The sequence below is a fragment of the Globicephala melas genome, chromosome 20 (assembly GCF_963455315.2).
Source record: "Globicephala melas chromosome 20, mGloMel1.2, whole genome shotgun sequence".
In the NCBI taxonomy this organism is placed as follows: Eukaryota; Metazoa; Chordata; class Mammalia; order Artiodactyla; family Delphinidae; genus Globicephala; species Globicephala melas.
The window spans coordinates 9,757,931-9,784,196 of NC_083333.1; the positions used below are offsets into that span (position 1 = coordinate 9,757,931).

The 26,266-nt window shown below is 39.2% G+C and overlaps 1 protein-coding gene and 1 pseudogene across 8 annotated transcripts in view; one reads left to right on the forward strand and one right to left on the reverse strand.

Moving 5' to 3' along the window:
* The window catches only part of KIAA0753 (KIAA0753 ortholog), a 60,635-nt gene that overhangs the window by 4,649 nt on the left and 29,720 nt on the right, over nucleotides 1-26,266 (forward strand). For 6 of the 8 annotated variants that reach the window (XR_004040634.3, XM_060291177.2, XM_060291176.1 and 3 more), the window contains exons 2-8: nucleotides 423-585; nucleotides 7,771-8,395; nucleotides 10,393-10,499; nucleotides 12,577-12,639; nucleotides 13,043-13,258; nucleotides 15,169-15,379; nucleotides 24,910-25,145. Coding sequence is in view for 7 of the 8 variants with exons in the window: in XM_060291177.2 (XP_060147160.1) it covers nucleotides 490-585; nucleotides 7,771-8,395; nucleotides 10,393-10,499; nucleotides 12,577-12,639; nucleotides 13,043-13,258; nucleotides 15,169-15,379; nucleotides 24,910-25,145 (1,554 nt within the window). In the remaining variant the exon portion in view is untranslated. Of the gene's footprint in view, nucleotides 1-422; nucleotides 586-7,770; nucleotides 8,396-10,392; nucleotides 10,500-12,192; nucleotides 12,540-12,576; nucleotides 12,640-13,042; nucleotides 13,259-15,168; nucleotides 15,380-24,909; nucleotides 25,146-26,266 lie in introns of those variants that run through there. The other 2 variants (XM_060291179.1, XM_060291180.1) reach the window with 2 other exon arrangements.
* LOC115855926 (large ribosomal subunit protein uL1 pseudogene) lies at nucleotides 3,251-3,958 on the reverse strand (annotated as a pseudogene).

Sequence of the window (26,266 nt, forward strand, 5' to 3'; positions counted from 1 at the left end):
TTCAGAGTTATGTCCTTTTGAGCTACCTAGAAGAGTGAAGTGTACTGCTTTTTGGTTAGTAGTTAGGATTTATTAATGTAGGTTGTATATCCATAAAACTTCCTTGTGGGAAAGTGCTTGTTTACTGTAGCAGAGCTCTGTTTTTGGTGACCTTTGAGATGTGAAATTTGGAATGAAAAGGGCTCAAGAGATAGTCATTAAGCTAGTGTGTCCCCTATTCGCTCGGAAGGTAGAATTTCAAAAGTGTAGTTGCTTTAGTAAGTGGAAGAAACTGTCGTATACCTGTCCTTAAGCATTCACTCTGTAGTATGAGGTGGCTGGGGGCTACTACAATATTGTTATATGAGCATGGCACTGTGTTTTACTTACTCTTTCCTTTCGTTTGAATACAGTTGGTCTGAAAGTACTTTCTTTTATTTTAGGCAATGATTTTAGGAGAGAACTGTTGGCTGATAACTGAGCTTTCACTATTGTACTACACTTTCTGACATGATGGGATCAGGCAGACCAGCCTCAACCTGTGTTCATCTAGCATCTAGTGTCCAACTGGATGGGAGGAGTGACCCCAGGAAACTTCAGACCCAGGTAGTTTCGTTCTATTTTTCTCTTCAGAGTTTTGTTATGAAACATTTCAGACAAAGAAAAGGGCAATGAACACGTTTTAAATCACCTTTTAGATTTAACCATTATCACACCTAAGAAAATGGACAAAAAATAATTCCCTAATATTATCTAAGAACCAGTCTTTATTCAGCTTCACCTCGTTGTCCCCAAAATGTCTTTTCTCCCAGCATTGTATTTATGCAAATCTTCAAACATACAACAAACAGAATTTTACAGTGAACCTGTAGATTCCATTACTATTTCATGTGTTTGTTCCATTGCATATCTATCCTTCAATCCATCCCTCTAGAATCCATTCATCAATCCCTCATACTTTTGGACTCAGATCAAAATAAATTTCAGGGGCTTCCCTGGTGGCACAGTGGATAAGAATCTGCCTGCCAAGGCAGAGGACATGGGTTCAGCCCTGGTCCAGGAAGATGCTGCATGCCACGGAGCAACTAAGCCTGTGCGCCACAACTACTGAGCCTGCACTCTAGAGCCCGTGAGCCACAACTACTGAGCCCGCGTGCCACAACTACTGAAGCCCACATGCCTAGAGCCCGTGCTTCTCAACAAGAGAAGCCACCGCAACGAGAAGCCTGCACACTGCAACGAAGAGTAGCTCCCGCTTGCCACAGCTAGAGAAAGCCCGCGTGCAGCAACGAACACCCAACACAGCCAAAAATAAATAAATAAAATAAAAATAAAATAAATAAATAAATTGCAGACTCTGAGTACCCTGAGTACTTGAGCATGCGTATCATACACTAGAATTCATACTTTTTTAAAGTTTTTTTTTTTTTTTTTGATGTGGATCATTTTTAAATGGTCTGTATTGAATTTGTTACAATATTGCTTCTGTTCTGTGCTTTGGTTTTTCGGCCCGAGGCATGTGGGATCTTAGCTCCCTGACCAGGGATTGAACCTGCACCCCCTGCATTGGAAGGCAAAGTCTTAACCACTGGACCACCAGGGAAGTCCCCTAGAATTCATCCTTTGTTTACCATTTTTTTCTTTTGATGTACATTTTACATCTGCAACAAATACACTGAAATGTATACATCTTGTCACATTTGCTGAGTTTTGACAAGTGTATACACATGTGTATACACATGTATAACCCATGTATAATACCACTATCAAGATACAGATCATTTACATTACCCCAGAAAGTTGTCTCGTGCCCCTTCCTAGTCAGTCCCACCCCGGCCCTCCACAGGCAACCACTATTCTGATTTTTTTTCAACATAGATTAGCTTTGTTTGTTCTAGAGCTTCATGTAAGCAGAGTCATATACTGTGTACTCTTTTGTGTGAGGCTTCTTTCACTGGGTATGATGTTTCTGAGATTTGGTGTAATATTTCTGAGATTCATCCACCTTGCTGCATGTATCAGTAGTTTGTTACTTTTGAATACTGAGTAGTGTTCCATAGTAAATGTGTACCACTGTTTATTCATTCTCCAATTGATGGACACCTGGGCTGTTTGGGTCACTATGAATGAAGCTGCTATGAACATTCTTGTACATTCTTGTAAACATGTTTTCATTTCTCTTGGGTAAATACCTGGAAGTAAAATTGCTGGGTCATAGGGTAGGTGTATGTTTAGTTTTTTAACAAACCAACAGACCTTTTTCCAAAGTGGTTGTACCATTTTATTTTCCTACCAGTAATGAATGAGAGCTCCAGTTGCTCCACATCTTTGCCAGCATTTACTGGTGTTTTTTAATTCTATATATTTTTTAATTATACTATTCTGGTGGGTGTATAGTAATATCTCAAAGAAAAACTTTTTTAAAATTTTGACATAATTTCAGACTGACAGAAAAGCTGCAAGAATAGTACGCAGAATTCCTGGATACTCTTCTCCCAGATTCCCCAAATGTTAGCATTTTATTACATTTTCCCTCCCTCTCTCTCTCCCTCCTTCCTTTTTTTTCTCTCTCTCTGTCTCACTACACACACACACACACACACACACACACACACTTCTAAACTGGTTAAGAGTAAGTTACAAACATGATGCCCTTTTGCCCCTAAGTACTTTTGCTTGTATAATCATGGTACAGTGATCAAAATCAGGAAATTAACATCAAATGATGCTATCATGTAATCTACAGACCTCACTGAGATTTTGTTAGTTGTTCCGATAATGTCCTTCATAGTGAAAGAAAATCTAAGATCATGAGTTTCGTTGTCATGTTTCTTTAGTTTCCTTTAATCGGAACGATTTTTGAGTCTTTGTATTTCATAACATTGACATTTTTGAAAACTACAGGCTTGTTATTTGAGGATTTCCTCTCATTTTGGGTTTGTCTGAAATTTTCTTATAATTACGTTCAGGTTATGCACTTGCGGTGGGAAAAGCACCGAGGTGATGCTGAGTTCTTCTCAGTGCATCATATCAGGAGGTACACGCTGTCGATTTAGTCCCATTACTGACAATGTTAACTTTAATTATTTGATTAAGGTGGTGTCTGCCAAGTTTTCCATTGTAAAGTTACTCTTTTGCCTTTTGTAATTGGAAGTATCTGTCTTTGAGACTATGTTAATATCCTTTTATTCCCCAAACTTCATTTGCTAGTTTAGCATTCACTGATGATTTTTTTTTTTAATGGTGGGAGTATGGTTTATTAAGCTGTGCCTTAGTACAGGCGCTGGGGCTTGCTCATGGTGCTCTGAATGTACAAAGCCCGAACGTTCTGCCAAAGCCCGAACGTTCTGCCAGTTTTTCCTGAGCAACGACACCAGGAAGCTGACAGCTAAGTGGATGTTGTACGCAGGCTCATCATCTGTCATTTTCATGTGGCCAGCAGCCACTGCCAGACACAGCACCTTCTTCATCTGGAACTTGATTGCAGACTTCACTTCATCAACTTGGCCACCATGTTCTCATTGTGGGTCAGCAAGGAAGGGAGCTTGCCAGCCTTATTCAGGCCTGGACCCAGGATTTGTGGGATCTGCTTGATCATAGATTCTGAAGCCAAAAAGGCATCATACTTCTTGGCCAGCTTCTTGACCAGTTTCTTATTCTTGCTGAGTTTCTTCAGGGCCTCAGTGTCCACGGGGGGGATATCCACAGCCTTGGCCTCATCACAGTGCTGCTGGTCCCCCAGAACACATACGGAAAACTTGGGGTGGGGAGTGGACTTAAGCCTGACGGTGCCTGAGAAGCGTTTGTCCTTCTGAGAGTCATAGTTCTTCAGGCTGATCTGGAGCTCCACCGTCTCCAAAAACTTACCGCGTTTGCGCTGGTTCTCGTGCAGGACTTCCTGCACCACCTCGTAGAGGGAGTCTCGGGAGACTTTGCTGCTTATGGCCCCTCGCGCCGCGATAACCGGAAAAGAGCTCATGGATGATTTTTGCCTGAATCAATTTTGTATTATGATGTGGTGGTGACTTATTTATTTATTTATATCAGAGCAGACTTTGAGAGTGTTACTTAATTCAGTATGATATTCAAATTGTCTCTGGGGCCTCCCTGGTGGCGCAGTGGTTGAGAGTCCGCCTGCCGATGCAGGGGACACGGGTTCATGACCCGGTCCGGGAAAATCCCACATGCCGCAGAGCGGCTGGGCCCGTGAGCCATGGCCGCTGAGCCTGCGCGTCCAGAGCCTGTGCTCCGCAACGGGAGAGGCCACAACAGAGAGAGGCCCGCGTACCGCAAAAAAAAAAAAAAAAGGGTCTCTGATTTGGCCAGTGAAATGAGAGTCACTTCAAGCTGATTCTAGTGTCCCTTTCACGTTTCCATCAATCTTCGACCACTTTTTGCTATAAAAAGATACTCCAGGCTCAGCATAATTTTCCCCTGTCCCAGCCCTAGAATCAGCCGTTTATCAAAGGAGACTTCATCCCTTTGGTGGAGAATGGATTTTAGGAATCAGTATCCGGGTACTAGATGTGCTCATTGGTTCTTGGATGTCAGTGTTTCTCTTATATGCCCTCCCAGAGGACATAATTGGGAAATAGATATATATACTTGTGTGCCTGTACACACATTTGTATGCAGATCTGCACTTCCTCCTTCCTTCTCCCCTCCTCTGTCTTACTCCATTCTTTCCTCCCTTTCCGTGTTTCTGTTTGTCTATCTACCTATCTGTCTATATTAAACCCATGAGTTCACACAGGTATCTCCAGTCCAATCTAACACTTCCCATTTGTAACTCCCGTATTCAACAATGTGAAACCAGTCTCCAGTTATCCACAGTATGCGTACTCATTTGCTCAATCCTAGAATGTACAAAACTGTTTGAGAATTGCAATCCATGCCTCTGCAAAAAAAGAACCCTACAAATTAGAGTTCAGTATTTGTTTAGAGAACTTTTTGTCTTTAGCCTGAGGGCATATAGTCCAAATGCTATGTTCAAAAGTTAATTGGGTTGATTTTTTTTTTTTTAAACCTCCACTTTTTCGTGTGGTTATGTTAGTCGTTTGAACTTCATTTTGGTTCATTGGTTTCTGTTAGTATTTATTTTTAGGGTTTTCCTTCATCCGTATGAATTTTATTTATTATCTTCCTCCCTTTCTCCCTCCCTTCTTCTTTTCCTTCCTGTCTCTCTAGTACATGGGAAACATTAATGTGGTTCCAAACAAACGTGTGCAAAAAGGGACATTCAGTGAAGTATTACCGCCCCCCCATTCCCTCTATCCTTTCCACCCAATTTCTCCCCACACCCTGTAGATACCTAATCTTATTATTCTCTGATTTTTCTTCCCTTTGTTTCTTTCTGCACAAATGATCAGATGTGTATGTGCTTTCTCATGAAGTACTTCTCCCCTTTTTTGAAGGGTGGAGTATTACAGATACTCTTTTTTGCACTTTGCTCTTTTCACTGAACAGCATATCTGAGAAATCCCTCTGCATGAGTTCATACATATCTTCCTCATTCTTCTTAACATCTTCATAGTACTCCTCTGTGTGGATGTAGCATAGTTTCTTTTGTTTTCTTTTCTTTCTTTCTTTCTTTATTCATGTCTACGTTGGGTCTTCGTTGCTGAGTGTGAGCTTTTAGTTGCAGTGAGTGGGAGCTACTCTTCGTTGCGGTACACAGGCTTCTCATTGCAGTGGCTTCTCTTGTTGGGGAGCACGGGCTCTAGGCACGTGGGCTTCAGTAGTTGTGGCACACGGACTCAGTAGTTGTGGCTTGAGGGCTCTAGAGCACAGGCTCAGTAGTTGTGGCACACAGGCCTAGTTGCTCTGCGACATGTGGTATCTTCCTGGACCAGCGCTCGGACTCGTGTCCCCTGCAATGGCAGGCGGATTCTTAACCACTGCGCCACCAAGGAAATCCAGGATATGGCACAGTTTGAGACATGCTTCTACATAGGCATTTAGGTCAATTCCAATACTTGGCAGTTACAGTAGAGCAGTGAGTAACCCTGTGCATCTGTATTGTTGGGGGTGTATCTTCAGGATAAATTCCTGGAAGTGAGACTGCTGGGTCAAAAGGCAAACACATGTGTGGTTTTGTTTGCTGTTGCCGGAGTCCCATCTCTGAGGGTTGTGCTCCCACCAGCATCCTGTGAGAAGGCCTGTTTTCCCAGTCTTGCCAACAGCATGTGTTGTTATATCTCTTAATTTTTGCTGATCTGTTGCTGTCTCAGTGTAGTTTTAATTTGTGTTTTTATGAACTTGATGAACTTTTCATATATTTAAGGGCCGTGTTTCTTTTTTTGTTGTTGTTAGTTGTCTGTTATGTGTTTTCACCATTTTCTACTGAGTTTTGGTCTTTTTTCATCTCAATTTACAAATACTTTTCTTCCAGTTTTTCAGTTCTTTGACTTTGTTTATGGTGTTTTTAAACCATAAAAAACAGAAATTGTTTTAAATTTTTTTATTTTAATGTAGTAAAAATTATCACTCTTTTATTGCATATGGATTTTGAGTCACAGTTAGAAAAGCCTTTCCCTACACCCAGGTTAAAGAGGAATTCATTCTTTCATTTTTTTTTTTTAGTACTTATATGAAATCCCCTAGGTATTTTAGGTTATTTTTACTTTGGGGGAAGATTTCTCCAATAAGGCCATAAGTTCCAAGTATTGTTCCTCATTCTGTGCACCTTTCAGATGGTAATATTTTTTTTCTCTCTCATCTCTACTTTTTTTCCCTAAAATACTTTCCTGAATTTTATCACACTGGGTTAGTTTAAAATAACTCTTTATACACATGATTGTATAAACACATGTTCTTGTGTGTGCTGTGAGAGTTGGGGAGGCCGTCTCAAGAATAAGGCATCACAGCACAGGCTGCACTGGGTTTGCATGCACGGATTCTCCTAGTGCTATTTACCTGCCATGGACAGGTCCAAAGCCACAGAATTGTTTGCTCCCTTTGACCTAGTAATTGCAGAACAGATCATTTATCCTAAGGAAATAATTTAAAAAGAGAAAAAAACTAAATGCATGGGACTATTAATTGAAGTAATATTTCTATTAGTGGAAAAGCTGAAACAATCTAACTGTTTAATAATAAGGTTATAGTTAGGTTAAGCATGAAAAGGCCATTCATTGGATTTTGGAAAGTGCAACTGTGAAAAATAATGAAAACTGTGGGAGTATGGAAACATGCCTATGTTTGTTAAGTGAAAAACAAAACCTGTGTCTATCATGATTATAACTAACAAACACTTAAACTTGCATAAGAAGGTGAAGTGGACTGTTTAGAGCAAGATGCACTTAGGTGTAGGATAAGAGATGTGGTCTAACCACCAGATGAAAAATCTCAGGAAGAGTATTGTCAGTGGCTTAGGTTCTGTGTGGTGCATCTGTGGAGCAATTTTCAGGAACACTCATAATGAATTGTACTGATCACTTGCTGGAAACTGACATTTTGATACAGGGCAGAAGTCCATCACTGGGAAGTTGAGGAACTTACTGGGTCTGTTTGAAGCTTTCTGAGTTGACTTTGTGAGGAGGATTCTAGTATGCTGCTAGTAAACCAGAAGTATAATACTGGGGACTGGGTGATGGTAGGATAGAACCAGGGGTGTGTGGTTAACTCAAGGGTGTGTGAGAGTAGCTGATTCTATCAGTACAACAGGAAAATACCTCTTAGCACTAATAATTGTGTGGGTGAAATGTTAGAAACTTGATTATAGACATATACTAACTATGCAATATGTTCTTTTTCTAATGTGTGCTTGCTTTTATTTTTTTTTTTTTGAAGAACCAGCTGCAGTTTAATAGGAATGTTCCTACACATTCAAGCAACTTGGCAATCCAATATTCTTGCCCACATGGAATTAGAATTGAAAAACTAAAGCACTCATACAATGAGTCATACCATTGTAGAGATTCAGGTTTTAGAGACGGTCCTGACCTGGGCAGTTCTGTTTCATTTTCTGTCATATCAGAAGAGAGACTTAGCTATGCCGTCCATCTAGCCAAAAGAGATGTAAAACGAAGACAACTTGAAGAACATATAAAAGAACACCATCTCAGAAGTCAGCCCCAAATCCTTCAGAAATGTGGGCAGTCTAACCATAAAATATCTGACCATAGAGTGGAAAGGAAGGAATCAAAGAGTCGGGAAGTCTGTCACGGCAGCAACCAGCCATCCAAAGTAGAAATTTCCAGCTCAGGTGCCAAGGTATACCTGTACACATCTCATCCAGGACAGTCAGACCTCACCATGCCAAACTCGCCACCAACTCGTGATCCAGGACTTCAGCCACATGCCAGGATAGGTGACCACAAAAGCCTATGTGGACACAAAAGCCTGCTGGAAGTTCAGCGACTCCAGAAAGAATTGAGCAGTTGTATCCATAAAATTGAAGAATTAACTAAAAAAGGTGAGAAAAATTGGACTCTTGACTTCGAAAAGATGCTATGAGAGGGTATAGTCCAAATACATTCTTCAGGATCCCCGCCCCCTGTCACATTCCATTCTCTCCTGTCACTAGAGTGAGCACTCATGACAAGACAGGTGGACTTTGAGTTTGACCAGTGTCTTTTTTTCTGACAAGTTTGTTCTGCCCTAGCCCCTCTTTCCAGCAGAGGCACCTGAAAGAGCCCCTTTTCCTTAGGCTGTTCTTGGTAAGTCGACTGACTGAGGGCCCTGCCTAGTAATTGCGGTACCTGTTGTCTGAAGCTTAGGTCTTCTAGCACCTGAGTGCAAATTATCCTGTAATGTTTTGCTTCTGTATCCAGAAGTCCTTCTGGAAAAATTAATTTGTTCAGAAAAGAGCATAATATCTGTATATTATAGCTAAAACCAGTTCTAACTTAGGCAGTGGTTAGATGAGTACACAGCAGTGATGGGGGGTTATGGATATACGTATAAAATATCTGACCACAGGGTAGAAAGGAAGGTGTGTAATCCTCATATACTGTTCTCTACAGTTTTTCAGTGTTCCCTATGCCCTTGCATTTCCCTGGGGAGTAGAAGAGTGATTGCACGTGGAAAATTTGGGGTTACCATAGCTAAGAAGTAGGGGGATCAAGCCCAGCTTTCAGACTGCAAGGAATAGGGAGTTAACATCAAAAGGAGCTACTGTGCTAAGATAACACATAGTCTATAATGATCTTTTGCACTATAAAGTCAAGTAATGTATGCATATGTGTGCGTATGCATGTTACGTAAGGAATTTAAGGTGCCTTACAAAAACATTGAATAAAATAGAACAAAATATGTAAATGAGGATATTTTGGCACAGGAAAAAATAAGGAAAGGAAAAATAAGATTTATTAGGAACGGGTTACAGATTTGTTTCTGAGCTTCCTCACAGCTCACCAGGAAAATGTGATCAATTGCAGAATTTACAAAGAAAAAAACAGTTGTATGAGGAAAAAAATTATACCACATATTGAGGCTGGAAAAAATTTCTCTGGTGGGTCTTCATAAAGAGAATGTTGTGTAATATGAACAATTTGAAAACATTCCTACATCAGAATAGCAGCAGTGTTGTGGCTTGTTTCTCCTAACATCGCTCAGTGGCGGTCTGTGGCATGACCCCACAGTATAGTTTGGTAGAAACCATGATACCAGGGGAGCAAAGCCACGAGGCCCGCTGCTCTGGTGATGGGGCCTCATACAGGGGACCGTTAGAGCTGAGCTGCTCAGGCAGTCTTCCAGAAACAGTTTCTTTGAATGAATCTTTTGAAAATGTGGAGCAGCAGTGTGTACGAGGGTGTGCTTCCTGACAAATAAATGAAGACTTTGGACATGCAAATAATTTTAGCCCTTGGTGTCTTAATATGTTGGAGAAAGGACTTCTCATCTGGGTTCAAGATAAGAGAATGCAAAAGAAATCTTGCTAAACATAAAAATAGGTCAATAAATGGTTTTTTTAAAAAATAGAAAGCACGTGACTTCCCTGGTGGTCCAGTGGTTAAGACCCTGCACTTCCACTGCAGGGGGCATGGGTTCCATCCCTGGTCGGGGAACTAAGATCTTGCATGCCACGTGACGCGACCAAGAAATTTAATTTAAAAAAAATAGAAAGCATTATAGATTTGGGTTCAATAGAAAGAATTTAAAAATAGTAAGAGATGCATAACGGTGGTATAGGCTGTCCAGTGGGATTTGGTTCAGGGAATTCCTGCCTGGAGGGGAGTTTGATCTAGTTAGTCTTCATGTCTCTTCCATCTCTGAGTCAGGACACAGGCCCACTTGCTGGTTCCTAGTTTTATGGCTGAGGAAAACTGAAATTTTTGGTTATGACAGCTTCATTTTTTTTCTTAATAAAACTAGAGATTGTCAACCTCATTATCTCTTTGAGTAATTGAAGTTTTTATAAGTTTTTAATGTGTGGTTTATAATCCACTCTTGGGGGAAAAATATTTTCAGATCGCATGGAAGAAGCTTTGGATCCAGATGAAGAGCGGAGAATCCGTGTCAGGAGGAAGGAGCAGGCCGTCCGTTCTGCCCGAATGCTCTACGTCCTCCAGCAGCAGGTGAGGAGGCTCAGGGACCGGGGACCTTCTCAGGGAATTCCTGTTTTCCTTTTGTCTCAGGAATATCAGCACCAGGTATCCTACATGAATTCTGATGTGTTTGTGAGGCCGAATTTCCTGAACACGTGGACAAATAATTCTGCTTCTCGTCCTCAGCCTTTATGTGTGTTTGTGTATTATGTGTATATGGCCAAACTCTTTATTTTATTTTTATCTTTTTAAAAAATTTTTATAATTTATTTTTGGCTGCCTTGGGTCTTTGTTGCTGCTCACAGGCTTACTCTAGTTGCTGCGAGCAGGGGCTACTCTTTGTTGCGGTGCACGGGCTTCTCATTGCGATGCCTTCTCTCTTTTTTTTTTATAAATTTATTTGTTTTATTTATTTACTTTTTAAAAATTTTTGGCTGTGTTGGGTCTTCGTTGCTGTGCATGGGCTTTCTTTAGTCGTGGTGAGTGCAGTCTCACCACGTGGTGAGTCTTCATTGTGGTGCGTGGGCTTCTCATTGCAGTGGCTTCTCTTCTTGCAGAGTGCCGGCTCTAGGCACACGGGCTTCACTAGTTGTGGTGCGCGGGCTCAGTAGTTTTGGCTTGTGGGCTCTAGAGTGCAGGTTCAGTAGTTGTGGCGCATGGGCTTAGTTGCTCCAAGGCATGTGGGATCTTCCCGGACCAGGGATCAAACCCGTGTCCCCTGCAATGGCAGGCGGATTCTTAACCACCATGCCACCAGGGAAGTCCCTGGCCAAACTCTTTAAATACTGGGGGATTTTTTGTTTTTGTTTTTGTTTTTTTCTTTACTTTTTGGGGTCATAGACTCTTGAGAATCTACTAAGAGCTATGTGTCCTTTCCCCAGAAAAAAATGCTTATACAGCCCATATTTTTGCAGATAAATTTAAGTGGATCAGTTACCCTGAAACCTGTGGTCCCCAGTAATGCACCTTATAGTCTTAGAGGATAGGGACCTTGTTAGTTTCCCATCTGTCTCATGTTTATTGTGTATTAGAAGCTTAGTAGATAGTAAATAGTTTAATTGTCTTTACTAAATAGTAAAGAGTGAAGAATGTGTTAAGTGTCTTTCAGGACACATGGAGTGGCCGATAAGCAGGCATTTACATTTTTTACATTGTGGATAGAATTTTTAAATGTTTGTTTTAACTTTATCGCCTTACTCATTAGTAAGCCTTGAACTCATTTCTGGCCACTTAGCTCACGTGTTAGCCTTATTGCTGAACCCGAAACTGGACTGTTTCATTTAAAAGATAATGCCTGAGTTAGATTTTGTTTTGTATTCTTGTTGGGTTCATTTTGTTTTTTACTCTGCGCTGCTGCCGTAAAGATTGTTCTGAATCATGAATCAGAGCTGTGCTTGAAAGGTTTGATTGGCTCGCCGTTACTTAGAGGGTGGAAGCTGAATTCTTTAGCCACAGCACTGAAGACATCCTGATCTGGCCCTCCTACCTTTCCAGAGTCACCTTCACCTTCACTCCTTCACGTTAAATTCCTCTTACATTGGGGACCAAGGGATGGAAGGTGAACCCTGTACTCTAGTCACCATCTCGAACTGGAAACCAATAGCTACTTTGGGGGTGAATGAATGAAGAGCCTTGTTTCATTTTCAAGTGACTTGAATTAATAAGGGTTATATTTGGGACTTCCCTGGTGGCGCAGTGGTTAAGAATCCGTCTGCCAATGCAGGGGACACGGGTTCGAGCCCTGGTCCAGGAAGATCCCACATGCCGTGGAGCAACTAGGCCCGTGCACCACAACTACTGAGCCTGCGCTCTAGAGCACGCGAGCCACAACTACTGAACCCCTTGGACCTAGAGCCCGTGATCCACAACAAGAGAAGCCACTGCAATGAGAAGCCCACGCACCGCAACGCAGAGTAGCCCCTGCTCGCCACAGCTAGAGAAAGCACGCAGCAACGAAGACCCAGCGCAGCCAAAAAATAAATAAATAAATTTATAAAAAATAATAATAATAATGGTTATATTTGGACAAGAGAAAATGTATCCTTTTCTACAGAAAAGATCAGTGGAAAGGTACGAAGTTTTCATTTCTCCCCCCTTTACAAAACAGGTTAAAGAAATCCAGGAAGAATTGGATAAATTGAGTCCACATAAAATTAAACATACTAAGAAGGTATGATGCAATTTAATTATGATTAATACTACTTATAAACTACATTTCCAGTATTTTGTTAGTATTATGTGTGGGTTCTCTGCACTAATATTATTTTCAGTGCTCGTAGAAACCTATTAGGGAGTGAGCATCTTACATATTCTGAATATGGGCTCATCTTCCAAGAAACAGGTTCTGCAAATAGATTTTTGTTGTTGCTCCTGGTATAAGAAACTGAGCATGAAAGGGAAAAGACTTTTTCATTAGAAAACCTTTAAGCTTTACAATTCCCTTTACTATGAAAAAGTTTTTACAGTAGAAGTTGTTCTTACATAGAAGATTGGCTATAAATGTTCGTAAGGGTTGGGTTAACGTTTAGAAGTTGTGAGTATTGAAATAACTCTCGCATCTCATTTATTGCCAGTCATGGGCAGTGTCCAGGCTGGCAGCTGCCCATCGAGGAGCCATTCGGGCCTTACAGATGTTTGTTACTCAGTTTACTGACCGGGTGGAGCACGCAGTTCCTATTTGGTGCAAGGAATTGGGCAGTCTCATCCGCCAGCTTTCACTCTGTTCTGCCAAGCTGGAGGCCAATTCTTCTGTCCCTGATGTGGTGATAGATATCCTGCAACAAACTGAGGTATGACATTGACTCCGATTTTTGTTTAAAGTGCATTGTTTCTAAGCAGGGAAGTAATGTTTACCATTGCCTAATTTCATTGAGATTTGTGGAGAATACAAGACAAAGCTGGTACCTAGTAAATTCAAGCTTTGCAGAGGGCAGAAGAAGCACTTCATTTTAATTTTTGTTTTTACAATCTAGTCTATATTGTATTTCATTGCTTTGAGAATTGGTGACTTGAGTCTAGAACACATAACAACTCTTAACCAGGTCCATTAATTAAACAGAATGTTCCATACCGTGACCAAAAGAACTTATTAGCATACAAAAGGAAAACAGTAACGCACTGTTTAGATTAGTGCTTAGATTAGAATATCAGTGTGCAATCTAGATAGATTTTTGAAAAAAAGAAACACAAAAATATATGGAAGCAGAGTCTAAAGTCTTGTGCTATGGCTAGAGACTTCTGGAAATCACAACCGGTATGTACTAGTCAGGAATGGATAGTGTTTTAAGTTTTATTGGTGACAAAGACAGCAAAAACACTGTGTCCTTAAATCTTTATAGTTCTTTGAAGTTTGTGGAGTGCTGTCATTTCATCCTTACTGCGTTGCTGTGATTTGCAATAGGTTTTATTACTTTTATTTTACAGATTAAAAAAAAAGGTCAGAGACATGACACAGTTACTTCTCTCGATAGCTGGAAATCCAATGCCTGTTTTCTGACTCCCATGCCACTGTTATTTCCACTGCGCCACACATTTTCATCCACAAATAGAAGGATGGCCTTTCTGTTAGTGTGACACAGTAAGCTGTTGGCTGTAGAGGAAGGATGCTGTAGTGGGAAGAGTTAGAGACTAAGTGACAGACCAGTTCTACCATTAACTAGCCCTTGATGATCTTTAAGTCCCCTTCTGCCTTTACAGTTTCATTATCCAGCAAATATGTTTGTGATTTACGTTGGTTACATTCGTGTGTATAGAACTTACTATCAGGAATGTTATTGTCAAATGGAGACCTTTAGGTAGCATATCAAGTTATGTGGTGCTTTTTAAACTTATCCATAAGAAATATTTATTGGCCAGATGATTTCATTTAGAGGATGTATCTTGCTAATCCTAGAAAGGATCTCAAGAGATATAGTCCCTTTCCCAAATTTTGAGCAGAAGTGCCTTAACATAATGTTTCTTAAATATAATGTTTGTCTCCTCTACATTTGAAAATATTCAGTAGCACAAGAAATTTATTCTTTCTTGTTGATGTCTACGGCACCAACCCATAGCTTATTATTTTCTTATTGCCTTACTGTCATCTGAACTAAATGTCCCTGGCTGTGTTCAGTTGTCCTTAACTTGTACTGACTGGAGGGAGACTGGGCCCTTGCTGCCTGGTGACGAGTGGGTACTTGTTAGAGGACATACCTCTCTTAGAAGGGGTAGAGGGGCACAGATCTCCCCCGTTGTGGTAGATGAGTGACCAGAGCCACTGGGCATGGTAGGTTTCCTTTAGTTTATGAAGATGTGCATTAAATACAGTCTGTGTGCCCACTTAAAGGATAATTTAAGTCTATGAGGTTTTCATTGAGAATTAAAATGCTTATATAGCATATAGGATTATATTCTGAAGACTGTGGTTAGTTTTTAAAATAGGAATCCTTAATTTTAGAATTTGGATGCCGTTAAGAGTGTTCATATTCTTTATTTTTTTGCTATTGGTTTTAGTGAGCTAAACATGTAAAAGAACATGCAGAATTCTTTTATTAATTGGATTCCTAAATAACCAAGTTTTAAAATTAAGTGATGTTTCATTAACAATTAGAGATAGCCATTTAATAATGAGTTTCTCTGGAGTTCCCATTTTCAGTTTTATAATTGAGAAGTCAGACTTTTGTGAGATAAACTAAGAGAATGATTAACTGTTTCATGGCAGGCTTTGGAATCCCTCCTGGAAAAGACACTGTCACCAAAAAAGGCAAAGAAATGTTTCAGTGAAATTCAGAGCAGATTTCCTATTGGTAGCCAAAGGGCCTTAGAGAGATGGCGAAGTACATCACCAAAGAGTGAGAGGAGGCCCTTTGTAGCAAAGGAGGTATTTCCACAGGAAACAAGAGGACCTTCAGTGGCAAAGAAGCTTCTTGCTGGTATGTGTCCTAAAGTGTTTATTACAAGATACTTTATTCTTTGAAATTGTCTGGACTGTAACAGTTGCTTCCCTGGGTCAGGATTTAAAGCCTAGTCCACAGTAGGTGCACTTGAACTAGGATAAAGGAATAGCAGCCAAAATGCTTCCTTAGGCTGGAGGCCGGAGTATTTTTCCTTAGAGGAGGGTGGAGAAAGTAAAATTCCCTTTTCCTGCACCATAGCATTTGGGCTAACCAAAGTAAATCCCTGCAGAGCTGAAAGTTAGAACCCTGCTTTTTTTTTTTAAGTTTCTTTATTTACATTTTAACGATAGACATATACATATCTACACAAACACACGTTTGGTTGATACATACGATCTTTTTTTACGTAGGTAATAAATTCTCGTTACTCCAATAAGCAGAGTTGCAAGCTTACGTGGTGTGCACATTTAAACAGATACTGCCAGCTTGCCCTTGAAAATGGGCATGCAGTTATGTTTTGTTTAGCAGGGACCATCAGTATGTATTTCCCCATATCCTTGCCAAGTACTTTATATAATGAAATATAAAAAATTTCCAGTCTCTTGGTGGAAAATGGTACCTTACTGTTTTATATTGTGTTTCCCTGATTCCTAGTCAGGAAGGTTTTTCTTTCATGTGTTCCTTAGCCTTGTTTATTTCCTCTTCTGTGATTTATCTGTTCATATCCTTTGCCATCTCCCTGCTGGGTTCTGTCTTTTGCTTGTGGGTATATAGAAGTTCTTTATATATTTTGGATCTTAATCCTTTTCTGGTTTACATGTATTGTAAATATTTTCTCTTAGACACTTACTTTTGAATTTTGTTTATGATATCTTTTCTGGCACAGAAGATTTTATTTTTATTATTTATTTTATTTACTTTTTTCAGCTGTGCCACGAGGCTTGCGGGATCTTACTTCTCTGACCAGGGCTTGACCCGGGACCCTGGCAGTGAAAGCACCAAGTCCTAACCTAACTGGACTGCCAGGGAATTCCCAGAAATTTTTAATTTTGTAGGCAAAATCATCATTCTTTCCTACATATTTTAATATTTTAAGAGGTAGTTCTTTCCTCTTTGTTGTTGTGCTTTTCAAAATTTTGCTGATGGTGATTGCTTATCTTCAGAGGAATTTAGAATGAGCTTGTCAAGTTCCATGAAAAGTGCTGTTGGGAGTTCGATTGGTATTACATTGAGTTCATAAATTAATTAGGAGAGGAATGACATCTTTACAATATGATCTATCAATTTATTCATGCCCCTTTTCCATCCCTTCAGTGGAATTTTATAACTTTCTGCATATGATAATCCCTGACGTAGGAATATATAGGAATTCCTAAATTTCTTGTTAGGTTGATTTCCAGTTTTTATTGCTATTGTGAATGGGATCTGTTTTTAAAATTCATTTTGAAATTGGTTATTGCTACTTATAGGAGAGCTGTTGGATTTGTACATTGCTCTTTTATCGGACATCTTGCTGAAATCTTTAATTTGTTATGGTACTGTATTTCATTGGTTCTAAGGTTTACATTTGAACATTTCTGAAATTGGGATGCATTCTTAAATTGATGATATCTTACAATTACTTGACGATATTTTAAAATTTCGTATTGGTACATAAAATAATGATATGTCTTATACTTGATACTTCCGATTTGATGAAATATGAGGTTTTGTTAACTTTTATGTATTTTTCCAGATAGATGAGCTCACTTAAGTTTTGCCTCTCTCTTTGCAATTTTTATACCTCTCTTTTTTCCTCTTTCTGCTTTATTGAATGGATTTTAATTCAGGGTAATATTGAATAATAGCTGTAATGGTGGACATCAACTCCCTGTGCGTGCCCCCCCCCCTTACCAGTTTAAAGGGAATGCTTTTTCATATGTGATGCTGACTATTGATTTTTGGCAAATCTGCATATGAAAGTTAAGGAAATTTTCTTCTGTTCCTGTTTTGCTAAGAGATTTTCTTTTCCTCTTTTTTTTTCCTTCTTAAACTGACATATATACATTGATAGTATTTTAAAATAGTTTCAAGATTTTAATATTGAACTTTTTAATATGCCATTTATATCAGAGTGTGGATGAATCCAGTAAACTAGTTTTCCTTCTGTTAATTGAAGTGGAATGTACAGATAGAAAAGTGCACTATAAATTTACAACTCAGTTATCAGAAAACAAACATTTGTGTATGACCACCACCCAAGTCAAGAAATGGAACATCACAAGCACTAAGAAATCCCCCTAGACTCTCCTCTTCCAACCTCCTTCCCCTGCTTCTTCCCACCTCCTTCCCCTGCTTCTTCCCCTCTATTAACTATCACTGTGATTTTTAATGCTGTACTTTGGTTTTGCCTGATTTGGAACTTTATAAAAAATAGAATCACACAATTGGTATTTTCTTGTGACTGGCTTCGTCCACTTAACACTTTGTGAGATTCATCTGTTCTGTTTGTGTAGCTGTGATTTGTTTATGTTCATGGCTGTATTCCATTGTACGAATATATGGCCATTTATCTCTTCTGTTGTTTTAATCATTGGGTTTTTTCCAGTTTGGGGTGATTATAAGGGAAACTACTGTGATCGTTTTTATATATATCTCTTGGTACATGTGTGCCTGTGTTTCTGTTGGGTTTATTCCCAGGAGTATAATTGTTAGGTCATCAGGGTATGTATTGGTTCAACTGTAATAAAGAGTTTTTTCAAAGTAGTTTTATTCTTTTATATTCCAACCAACCGTGTATGAGAACAGTTGCTACACATCCTTGCCAGCCCTTGTTATTAGTTTTTAAAATTTTGGCGACCTGGTTGATGTGTAAGGCTGTCATTGTGGTTTTAGTTACGTTTTCTGGATGTTTAATGGTGAGTACTTCTTCATATATTTATTGGCCATTTACATGTCTTCTTTTGTGAAGTGCCAGTTCAAGTCTCTTGACCAGTCCTCCCTCCCTCTCTCTCTCCCTCTCTCTCATTTTCTATTCCCTTTTTTCCTTTCTCTCTCTCTCTCCTTTTCTTTATTGATTTGTAGGAGTTCTTTGTAGGAGTATTCTACATAGGACCCTTTCTCAGTTACCTGTGTTGTAAATATCCTCATAGAAATAAGATGTAGCTTGTTTTTAAATGTTGCCGAGGTGTGTTTTGATGGACAGAATTCTTAATTTCACTGTATTCCAATGTAGCAATCTTTTCTGTATAGGTTCTTTTTGGTGGTGGTTGTTTGTTTTTTGGTTTGTTTCTGGATCCTGTTTAAGAAGCTTTTCCTTATGCCAAAATTAAGAAACTATTTTCCTGTGTTGTTTCCTAAAAAAGGTTCATTTTCTTCCAGGTGGATATGTAGTTGAGCTAGCACTCTTTGTTGAAAATATTATTCTTTCCCCACAGTGGCATACAGTGTCACTTTTGTCATAAGTTGTGTCCACATATGTGTGGGTCAGTTTCTGGGTCCTCTTTTCTCTTCCACTGGTTTATTTGTTGGTTCTTATGCTAGTGTACACTATCTTACTTAACTATTCTAAGTCTCGATATCTGGTAGAACAGCTTTTGTACCTGTTCTTCCAGAATGTCTTGGCAAATCTTGACCCTTGGTATTTCCATAGAAATGTTAGGATCAGAATTTGTTAATTTTCATCCCCTCCCCCTCCAACAACAAACAACCTATTGGAATTTTGGTGAGGAATTGTTATCTTTACAATATTATATTTCCCAATCCACCAGCAGGGTATATATCCCTCCATTCATTTAGGTTGTCTTTAAATACTCCCAGTAACTTATAATGTGTGTGTGCATTTGTTCATCTTTATTTAGAATTATTCCTTGGTATTGCTATTTTCAGTGCTCTCAATGCTTTCAGTAAATGATATCTTTTTAAAAAGTTGATTTTTACTGAATATTGTGGATATACAGACATACGGTCAATTTTGTGTGTTGATCTTATATCTAGGAACCTTGATAACCTAATTTATTTCTAATAATTTATGGGCAGATTATTTGTGTTTTGCAATGTATATAGTCATGTCATCTATGAATATAACCATTGGTTTATTTCCTCCTTTCCAGTCTTTATTCCTTTTATTTCTTTTTCTTCTATGGTTTTCTGGTTTTATTTACTTGATCTGTAGATGACTGATATAAAGGTATGTTAAAGTCTCTTGAGACTTTTAAAATTTCTCTTTGTATTTCTATTCATTTTTGTTTTGTACATTTTGAAGTTGTGCTGTTAGATGCATAAGCGTTCCTTACTGATAAATCGTGTGTGTGTGTGTGTGTGTGTGTGTGTGTGTGTGTGTGTGTGTGTGTGTGTGTGTGTGTGTGTGTGTGTGTGTGTGTGTGTGTGTGTGTGTGTGTGTGTGAGAGAGAGAGAGAGAGAGAGAGAGAGAGAGAGAGAGAGAGATACGCGGGCCTCTCACTGTTGTGGCCTCTCCCGTTGCGGAGCACAGGCTCCGGACGTGCAGGCTCAGCGGCCATGGCTCACGGGCCCAGCCGCTCCGCGGCATGTGGGATCTTCCCGGACCGGGGCACGAACCCGCGTTCCCTGCATCGGCAGGCGGGCTCTCAACCACTGCGCCACCAGGGAAGCCCTGATAAATCTTTTTTCTGTGGATTTTGTATGTTATTATTAAATATCTCTCTTTGCCTTTTTAACGTCATTCGCTTTGGATTCTGTTTTGTTTGATATTAATATTGTTTCATCTACCTAACTTGTTTGGCATTTACCTAGAATAACATTTTCCATCCCTTTATGTTCAGTTTTTCTTCACTGTTTTATTTTAAGAATGTCTCTTATAAATAGTTTATTGTTGGTGTTTTTAACCCTGTTGTAGAGTTCTATATTTAACCTACTTACATTTACTGAGATTAATAGCACCTTTGAACTTCTTTCCACCTTATTTTTTGTTTTCCACTTGCCACTTTTTTTTCTTTGTTGTAATTTATTATGTTAATCAAGTTCTTGTTTCATTTTGTTTCCTCTACTGATTTGAAAGTTATATATCAGTCTGGTTTTCATTTATGTCTCAGTCTAAACTAATTCTGTGGAAGTCTGTAGCTTAATGCACTGCCTCTATCATGAATGTAACAAAACCTAACTTACTCAGTTACTATTAGATGTTTACTCACTGTAATGTGGTATTCTGTTCCCTTCACTGGTAGCCAGGTAGAACTAGTATGACGCCTTCTTTCTAACCAGAAGGCTGCCTTTGCCAGCCTTTCCCTCAGGACAGGTGTGACGTGTATTTGCCGCTGTATCCTCTGTGGTAGCCCCAAGGCCGACACACAGTTAGGCATTTAAATGAGTGACTGTGAAGAAGTGAAACAGAACAAGAAAAGGCCTCTGAGCTGCAAATCACAGTAACCTGAGATCTGGGTGCTCCTTTATGATCCTCTGGAGGGAATGTGGTGAACTTTCCAGGCCTGCACACAGAGATATGTTCCCTAAATGAGTTAAAAGATGAGAGGCGCCCATAACTGAGTTGTGAAAGATGAGGACCAGATTCAGAGAGAGAAGTTGGGAAACCTGCTAATATAAAACTCACTGTATGTAGGCACCAATGTGGGAAAGCAGGAAGACAGACCACAGTGTGAAAAACGGGGACCAGAAAGACCTCACTCTAGTCCCAGCTCCGCCAGTTTGTGATCCTGGGTTGATGACTTAATCTCTCTGAACCTTCATTTTTTCATCTGTGAGTGGGGATAATACAGGCATACCTTATTTTTTTGTGCTTCACTTTATTGTGCTTCACAGATACTGTGATTTTACAAATTGAAGGTTTGTGGCAACCCTGCATTGTCAGGTGATGGTTAGCATTTTTTAGTGATACAGTATTTTTTAATTAAGGTGTATACATTTTTTAAAGACATAAGGCTATTGCACACTTAATCGACTACATACTACATAGTGTAAACATAACTTTTATATGCACTGGGAAACCAAAACATTTGTGTGGCTTGCTTTATTGTGATATTTGCTCTATTTTGGTGGTCTGGAACCGAACCTGCAAGATGTCTCAGGTACGCCTGTGGTCCTTATCCGATGTAACTGACTTAGTTGTTGTAAGTAGCAAATTAGATAATTCATCAAGAAATAAGAGAGCTTCAGTTATCTGGAAAATGTGTTTATGTGGAACAGCTCCGTAGTTCCTGACAGGGCAGAATGAATGGGCCTTGCCCTGGACTGAGAGAGTCAGAAGATGTGACTCTGCTGCTTGCTGACCTTGTGACCTTGAGTAAAGCACTTAACTGTTACTTCCTCATCTGAAAAACCGTAGTAATCATTGCCCCACCTGCTCTGTGTGTCATGGTGAGCCTCAAATATGAATGCGAATTATGTTAGATACTGAAAATGTGTGCAGATGTCAGGGCAGGTCATAAAATCACTGTCGTTATCATCATTACAAATTGAGGTATTATGGTTAGCTGCTTTGCAAATTTAATACAGTTGCTCATGGGGAAGGATATGGTAGCCCCCTTATTTATTTTATTGGTATTTTTTTGGTCTTTATAATCTGGATTTCAGAAGGTTGCAGTTTCTGTTTCTGTTTTAGATCTCACTCTACCTAATACCTCCATTCTGAGTTCCTAAGGTCCCTTCTTCCCAACGCCCCCCCCAAAAGTCATAGGGAGCCACTTGGGTGGAAAACCCCGTCTTTTCAGTTGGAATATATGTGTGAGCCTGACTTGATCTTGTGATTTATATAATTGTTGGCTGGCGTGTTTCTTTAGCGGCTTCTGAAATGTTCTTGTCGTGGTTGATTGCATTAGTATAACTTGTCAGATGTAAGGATGCTGGTTCCCTCCCCATCACCAGCAATGTCCTCAAACTCAGCTGCCCCTGGAACTTGTACTACATTTGCAGTTGATTTATGCAAGTCAGAACTGAAAAGGCATCAGGACCTAGAGGTCAGAGTTGCCTTGCTATATGTAAACTTGAGGATTAATAAGTTTTAGACTGAGGATTTAGTCTAAGCATTCTTTCCTTCCAATTTATGTATCCTTGCAGCATAACTTCCATGACCTTGAAAAGTACCAGATTAAAAAAGTGGTGCAAGGAGCATCTGGCCTTTGGCCGGATTAAAGTAGTCTAAATGTAGTTTTCCTTTTATTATGAAATATTTAAAATATATAGAAAAAGAATGAAAATAATAAATACCTGTATATCTACTAGCCAGATTTAACAAACTTTAACATTTTTGTTTTATTCGCTTCAGAATTTTTTTTGGAAATAAAATATGACAGCTACAGCTGAAGTGCCTTTTATATTTCTCTCCCCATTCTATACCCCTCCCTCCCTCCCTCACCAGAGGTTACTCTTGTTATTATAATATGGACCTGCCCTGTTTTTATACTTGTACTGCTTATGTCTCTATCCATAAACACTATAAAGTATTGTTTCATATGCTATGCGTTTCATGTCAGTGATATCTTACAAATGCAACATTTGCAGTTTGCTTTCCCCTCCACTTACGTTTGTAAGACTTGTTCATATTTATACATGAATTCTAATTTATTAATTCAACCACTGGATAGGTTTCCCTTGTATGAATATACCATAGTTTATTCTCAGTTCTTATTGATGGACATTTGGGTCGTTTCCACTTTTTTGCTGTTACAAACACTGATGAAGTGAATATCTGTGTTCATGTCTTCCTGTGTAAGCGTGAGGGTTCCTCTAGGCTGAGTCTGTGCCCAGGAGTGAAACTGCTGGGTGACAGTGTGGGTGAGGCTTCAAGTAGCTGTGCCAGTTTACTCCTGCACTAGTAGCTTGTGAGAGCACTTGTTTTTCTACATCCTTGTTTATACGTGGTATTGTCACACTAAAAATTCCCCCCTAATCCGATGGGTGTGAAATGGTACCTCATTGTCTTAATTTCAGTTTTTCTGATTAGTGATGATCATCTTTTCATGTTTTTATTGACGGTTCAGATTTTCTCTCTCAATTGCCGTTTTCTATCCTTTGCCTGTTTCTCTGTTGGATTGTTGGTTTTTCCTACAGATTCATAGGCGTTCTTTACATATTCTGTATATTAAGCTTATATTAGTTATATGCATTACAGAGATGTACTTCCAGACTCTGGCTTGTCTGTGACTTTATGGTGTCTTTTTGTCAAAAGGAAGTTGTAGTTTCATGTAATTAAGTTTAAATATGTTAACATTATTTGACTTTAAGAAAGCCTTTTCTGCCCTGATGTCATAATCATATTCTCCTATATTTTCTTCTAAAATCTTTAAAGTTTTCCTTTCACATTTAGGGCTTTGTTCCATTTATAATATAAGCGTTCAGTTTGAGGCAAGGATCCTCACGCTGAACAGTTAAATTTTTATTTTGTTACCTGTGGATACTAATAATTTCAGCACTATTTATTGAACAATCCAGTTCATATTCACTGATTTGTCATACTGCCTTTGTCATATCCATCCTGCTTCATTGGTTTCTGCCTCTTCCTGTATCGCTCCCACACTGCCTTCATTATTACAGCTTTATCACGAACACTTGATCTCTGGGAAAATAAGACTCCCACCCCTGCCCTATTCCCCACTTTTTTGTTCTTCAGAATTATTTGGGCTATCTTGGGATTTTACACTTCATAAGAATTTTAGCATTAACCTGTTTAGATCCCCAGAAAAATCTGTTGGGATTTTAATTGAACTTGCATTTGAAATTGTAGATCACTTTGAGGAGAATTGACAGCTTTACAGTATTTTTTCATTCATGAATACAGTTAATCCAAATTTTCTTTCATGTCCTTTAAAATACCTTTGAATATTTTCTGTAAAAGTCTTGTACACCTTTCATTAGATTTCTTCCTTAGTGCCTTACAGTTTAGTTGCTAATGTTAATGGCGTATTTTTTCTTTTATGTTTTCTCTAATTAGTTATTTTGATGTGTGGGAATGATATTGACTTTTGTATATTTTTCTTCTTTTATCCAGAAACCTTGCTGAACTCTGTTCTTAGTTGTAATTGCTTATCTGTAGATTCTCTTGGATTTTTTTTCTATGTAGGAAATATCTCATCTTCAAATAAAGACAGTTTTACTTTCTTTTCCACTGCAGGTTGTATGTCATGTATGGAGTTCAGACTTTATTCTCTATCAACTTAGGAGCCATTGAAGGTTTTGAGAAGTGATATTTAAATATTTACATTGAAAAAAATAATTATGGTAGCCAGGAGAAGGTGTGATTGAAGATGAAGAAGGGGTCAGTTAGAAGATGCTATTGTTACAGTCACAGGATATTGCAAGCCTGACCTTGGGTAGTGGCAGAAGGGAAGGAAGGACAAGACATATTTAAGAACTGGGATCTGAGGGACCGGGTGAATAAGTAAATGTGGGAGGTGAGATTCAGGGAGTCAGCCATGGCACTTAGGTTTCTGCTTGTAGAACTGCAGTAGGAGTCATAGGATTAGGAGCAACTTGGATAGCAAAACACCTCAGTTTTTAACAGGGTATTATTGTGAGCTTATCTGTCTCTAGATAATCACTCTCACTTGATTTGAACAGCATTTCCCTCAATTTGTCCTTCTGAAATCTCCATGTAGATAAGTATCTACCTGATATAGAGCTTCCAGTGACCCAGAGGTTGGAAAACGAGCTTGATGTATTAGATGCGGATATCCTTCCGGAAGAAGCTCCATCTGTTGTAGACCAAAATGCGAACTTCAAAGAAGAGGCATTAGCCCTGGCAAAAACAAGAGCAGGGAAAAAGAAGCTTGTGACTGAGAATGTGCCACCCTTTAGGAAGAAAGACACTGTGGCACCGGCAAGACCCCAGCAAGTATGAAATCACTCCTTTCTTCTGGCCCATTTGTATTAATCTGACATTGTCCAAGGTCACACAGGCTGGTAAGAGGTGGAGCTAGGATTTGAGTTCTCAAGCCTTTGAATGCCAGAGCCCTTGAGTCCAACTATCTAAACTAAGCTTAGCTCCAGGTCATTTTTATCTTTTAACAAAAAACAACAAGTTTTAATACTGTTACTAAGGGCAGGGCATTCTTTCTTGTCCTGGTTTAATTAGAGCCTAACTGTTTTGACACCAAGGTCTTCACTGGGTAGGCTATTTTAAAATTCAGGTTTTTTCTGCTTCTGATTTGGAAGTGTGAAATTTGAGGGGATTAAGATTTCCTGCTAAAGATAAATATCGATAAATATTTGATATTGAAAGGCATCTTAGGGTGAGTACTTTCTAATATGGCTTTGGGAGCCAGCTGGCTTGAAAGTACATTATATTTTAAGCTTCTATCTAAAAGTTAACTTAAGGCCCTACCAGTGGAGAACTGGCCACAAGACCACCTCCTAGTCTAAATACCCTTAATGTAGTTACTTCCGTCTGATGGGTTGTCCAGAGGCTTATGTAGCAAACCTGCATATTGTCAGGTGATCCCAGAAAAAGGATATTGGCAATTATCACCTGTTACTGAGAGATCATGGATTAAGATCGTCTTTATTCCTTTTCAAACAAACTCTTAAGGGGGGTCATTGGGAAATCAGGATTCAGCCTGTGTAAATTCAGCCTGGTGCTCTCCTCCGAGGCAGCCTCATCCTCTACAGTGTTTTACAGTAGCCATTCTGTTTAGATGGCGTGTGCCTTTCTGCCTCCACCATCGTGCTCCTCCTCCATTAGCCCTTTTAATCTTCTAGAAATTCGTGAACACATTAGCTCCCATTTTACAGATGGGAAGCCTAAGACTCAGAGATGCGTTTTAACCAAGAATGTTTTACAATTTACCTCTTTTGTTTAGTTAGGAAAAATTATTTTTTAAAAAATAATATATATATATATATAAAGACGGCCAAGCCAGGGATTCCAGTTTTATGCCTCCACCGCTCTCCCCACAACCAAAGTTGTTTCAGTGTAATTTGTACCCTCCCCAAATTTCTGCTACAGTGCTTTCACTT